This window comes from Centruroides sculpturatus, unplaced genomic scaffold (assembly GCF_000671375.1).
Source record: "Centruroides sculpturatus isolate CEXI.00-Female unplaced genomic scaffold, Cexi_2.0 scaffold810, whole genome shotgun sequence".
NCBI lineage: Eukaryota > Metazoa > Arthropoda > Arachnida > Scorpiones > Buthidae > Centruroides > Centruroides sculpturatus.
The window spans coordinates 356,177-359,898 of NW_019385140.1; the positions used below are offsets into that span (position 1 = coordinate 356,177).

Sequence of the window (3,722 nt, forward strand, 5' to 3'; positions counted from 1 at the left end):
ATATTGTAATAATTTCATATAAATAAAGCTATCATTTTCTTCAGTATTTATGCAGTGTGCTGTCAAATGGAGACTGTATTATGTGATTATTAAATGTAAGTGTGTACGGCATATTTCCATAGTTTAATAAGATTTTTATTAATATATATATGAATAATTTATTTACAACATAAAAAAGAGGAAGTCACTAAATTTCATTGTTAATCGGAAGACAGTGTATTATTGATAGATCGACGCATAATTTTACTTAAAATTATATAATTATACGTGTTACATTAATAAAACTGTCTGAAAGATCCTAAGGTTATTTACATTTTTTACCTCAAAACATAGACTTTTTTTTTTACTTTTTTCTAATAATTTATAATGAAAATTTATTTTTTTAATAATATCTCACAATTGATGGCGCCATACACAATTTTAGCTTTGTACTGATGTGTGATAGAGTTTCTTAAAAACAATTATTTCATTTAATAAAGAAATATCTTTCGCAATTCAACAAAAATTATTCTTTTTTAGTTTGTCTTAAAATTTAAACTTTATATCGTAGTGGAATTAAAAATTATCGGTCTTCCTAATAGTGTTGTAAACTTCTCTGCTCCTGTACCACACCAGCTATCTATAATCCCGAAAACGATGCCAGAACTCAATCTCGATAATAAACTCGATTGAGTTTATAAAAAAATGGATTTAGGGTCTCTTGTTTGTGAGTGGTGTGTTTCACTAAACAGTTGAAATCAGGTGTTAGGCAGAACAGCTCTTGACGGATATAATTTGTTTGATATGAAACAAAGTTAACCATTAGTTTGAATTTTTAACCGCATGTCAACTAGAAATTCTTTGTTTAACATTCCATTTCGTTAATACTAAAATAAATAAAAATGTATTTTTTTTAAATACGGTTCTGTTATTGTAGTATAATTGATTGAGCTTAATAATTTATAACAATAAATAATTTAATAATTAATACTCATTTTTTAGCATATTATATTAATAGTTGAACATTTATTAAACACTTAAAATTTTTAATAATATATCATAATTCTATTTAGGAAATAATTAATGTAAAGTATAAATTTAAATTACATTTTTTAGAAAAATGAAAATTCTAAACTTTATAAATATGCAAATTATTATCATTTGGCTTGGATGAATGTTTTATCAAGTTTATAAGTATTACAAGTACAATTTCTTGTTAAAACATTTGAAGTTTTTTGAAGTTATAACGCAAAATTTACAATATTTTTGTTTTAAAAAAGAAAATTTACATAATACAGTAAAAAAATGATTGTTTCTCCGGAGAGTACACAACAAAGTGACGAAGAAAGTACTAGCCCTAGAGGAACGAAAAGAAAATTTAATCATACTATAAGTGATCGTTTAATTCGCAGTATTGAACTAATTCGTTTCTGCAATGAAACTGCTGAAAACATACGTGTGAAAACGTTAGAGAGCACTGAAACACCCTGTGTTACGAGTGAACTTAGTTGCAGTTTTAGAAATAGTGTTAAATGTACTTTTGGAATTAATCGCAGAGGAACACATGCCGTATGTATGAAATAAATGATATTATTTTTATATTAATTTTAGTACAAATTTTAATACCATGATTTTTTTCTGATAAAATGTTTAGTTTCAAACCTACTATTATGACGATGCAATGAAATTTAGAAGTACATGTTTAGTTGAGAAACGTGCTGAAAGAGGCAATGCTTTATGGATTCCAGATATACACGAAAATCTTCCTGAGTATCTTTTGGCTGCTAGTGATAATTTATGTTTATATGAAAATATCGATTCTAGTTTAATTCTCAGAGCATATTTTGGAAACGTAAGTGAAGTTATTTTTTAATAAGTATTAATGTGTTTAAGTTTGTTTATAATTTCATTTTTTAATATTTTTCAACAACATTTTACTAGTTACTAATTACGTGAAATGATTTTTAGCAATGAAACTACAATTTACATTAAATTTTTTAATTAAAATTCTGTTTTTCGTGTACTTATGACTGTTTTAGCTCATTTTATGCGTCTACAGAAACGAAAGGAACCATAGATAAATGAAGTTTCTTTTATAATGTATATACACTTTACTTTTTCAAAAGTTTGTTTCATGTGTCTTGTGCATTGCATCAATAAATCATCATAATTTCATTTTATATCTGGGTTTTTAAATTTACTTCAACGAAACTGTTCTTTTGTACTGTAATTTGATGACTTAACATACTGTTTTTGTTTTCGAATTTTTTCAAACTTGCAATAATTCAGAATAGCGGAAATAAACTTCGCTGAGCCATAGTTAGGAAGACTCGTTCTATGCACCTAAATGAATAAAAAAAAAACCTTTTACAACGCCAATTTTGCTTCAGAAATTTATAATATTGTCATTTACTGTTTTCAACCACCGTTATACCGTATTATTTTACAGGTTCGTCGAAATAATCCAGTAATATCCTGTGGATGGTGGAGTCAGGATCCTCAGTATGTATGCAGTGTGCAGTTAAATGGGGCCTGTAGTATATTTTCACTAGATGTAAGTTTTTTTCAAATTTATGAAATGTTTTATAAATTGTCATTAATGATAACATATAATAATTTATTTACAACAGAGAAAAGATGAATTTATTACATTCAACATACGAAATTTTCATAATCCAAATTGGAATATCGTTGACACTAACGTAGGAATGTGTTTTTTTCAAGGTAGTTCGATGCATTCCTTTGTGACGTATAATGACAAGACAGTAAATTTTCTAAATGACATAAGATGTCCTGAAAATTCTTACGTATACAATTTCGAGAATCCAATTTTTAGTGTCAAAAGCTCACTTCGTAGTCCTTGGCTTGTTGCTTGTGCCGAAAGAAAGAATGTAAATTAATTATAAACACTTTATTTTTTTATGATAAGTGGTTAATTTTTAAATTAATATTTTTCAGATTTTAATTATAGACGTTAGATTTCCGAATCAAGCATGTTCATCAATGTTTTCCTTTGATCCGTCTGATAATGCAAGTTGCTTTTCATGGTCAGCATATGATGAGATAGCAATTGGAAGTATGATCAATTAATTACTTATAAATTAAAGTTTTATTTATTATAATTTTTATAAAAAACAAGATTTACGTGAATAATCATTTTTTAACAGCTGAAGGTGGAAAATTAATACTTTGGAGTACAAGAAAAAATGATATTCAAACAATCTACAACTACGATTTCGGTTATATTTACACCATGGAATATTATCGTGATGCAAGAGACGTTTTATTTGTTTGCCATGAGTAATTTTACTATATATTTCATTTTAAAATGTACTTTTAATTTATATTACTGCATAACATTTAAAGATTTTTTTACTGAAAAAATATATGTTTTACTGGAGTTATAATGATATTATATATATAACTATGTAATAAATTTACGTATTTGATGATCATTTATATCAAAGAATACTTGTAAAGTTCTGAAACCAAATTTATATGATGCCCTATATATTTGTTGTAAAAATAATAATAAATATTTTTTACTTACTGCTACATTTATTTATTTATATTATCAACTAATATATATATATTTTATATATAAAACTATGATTTTTGTGAATTATCAAACAACATATCCATTTACCGTTTCAATAGGTGGTACTTTGCGTTAATGAGGATATTTTTACCATAAGACAATATAGACTGCATTAGTATTTACATTAGTGTAATGTAAATAATGT

General features: G+C 25.7%; 1 protein-coding gene across 1 annotated transcript; it reads left to right on the forward strand.

Moving 5' to 3' along the window:
• The first annotated feature begins 1,171 nt into the window (after nt 1-1,171).
• On the forward strand, nt 1,172-3,481 carry LOC111635337. Its single transcript, XM_023380276.1, has 6 exons — nt 1,172-1,548; nt 1,634-1,831; nt 2,429-2,533; nt 2,610-2,870; nt 2,938-3,055; nt 3,147-3,481. Exons 1-6 carry the CDS (start codon nt 1,285-1,287, stop codon nt 3,281-3,283), a joined length of 1,083 nt encoding a protein of 360 aa, XP_023236044.1. The 5' UTR covers nt 1,172-1,284; the 3' UTR covers nt 3,284-3,481.
• Nucleotides 3,482-3,722: the final 241 nt, after the last annotated feature.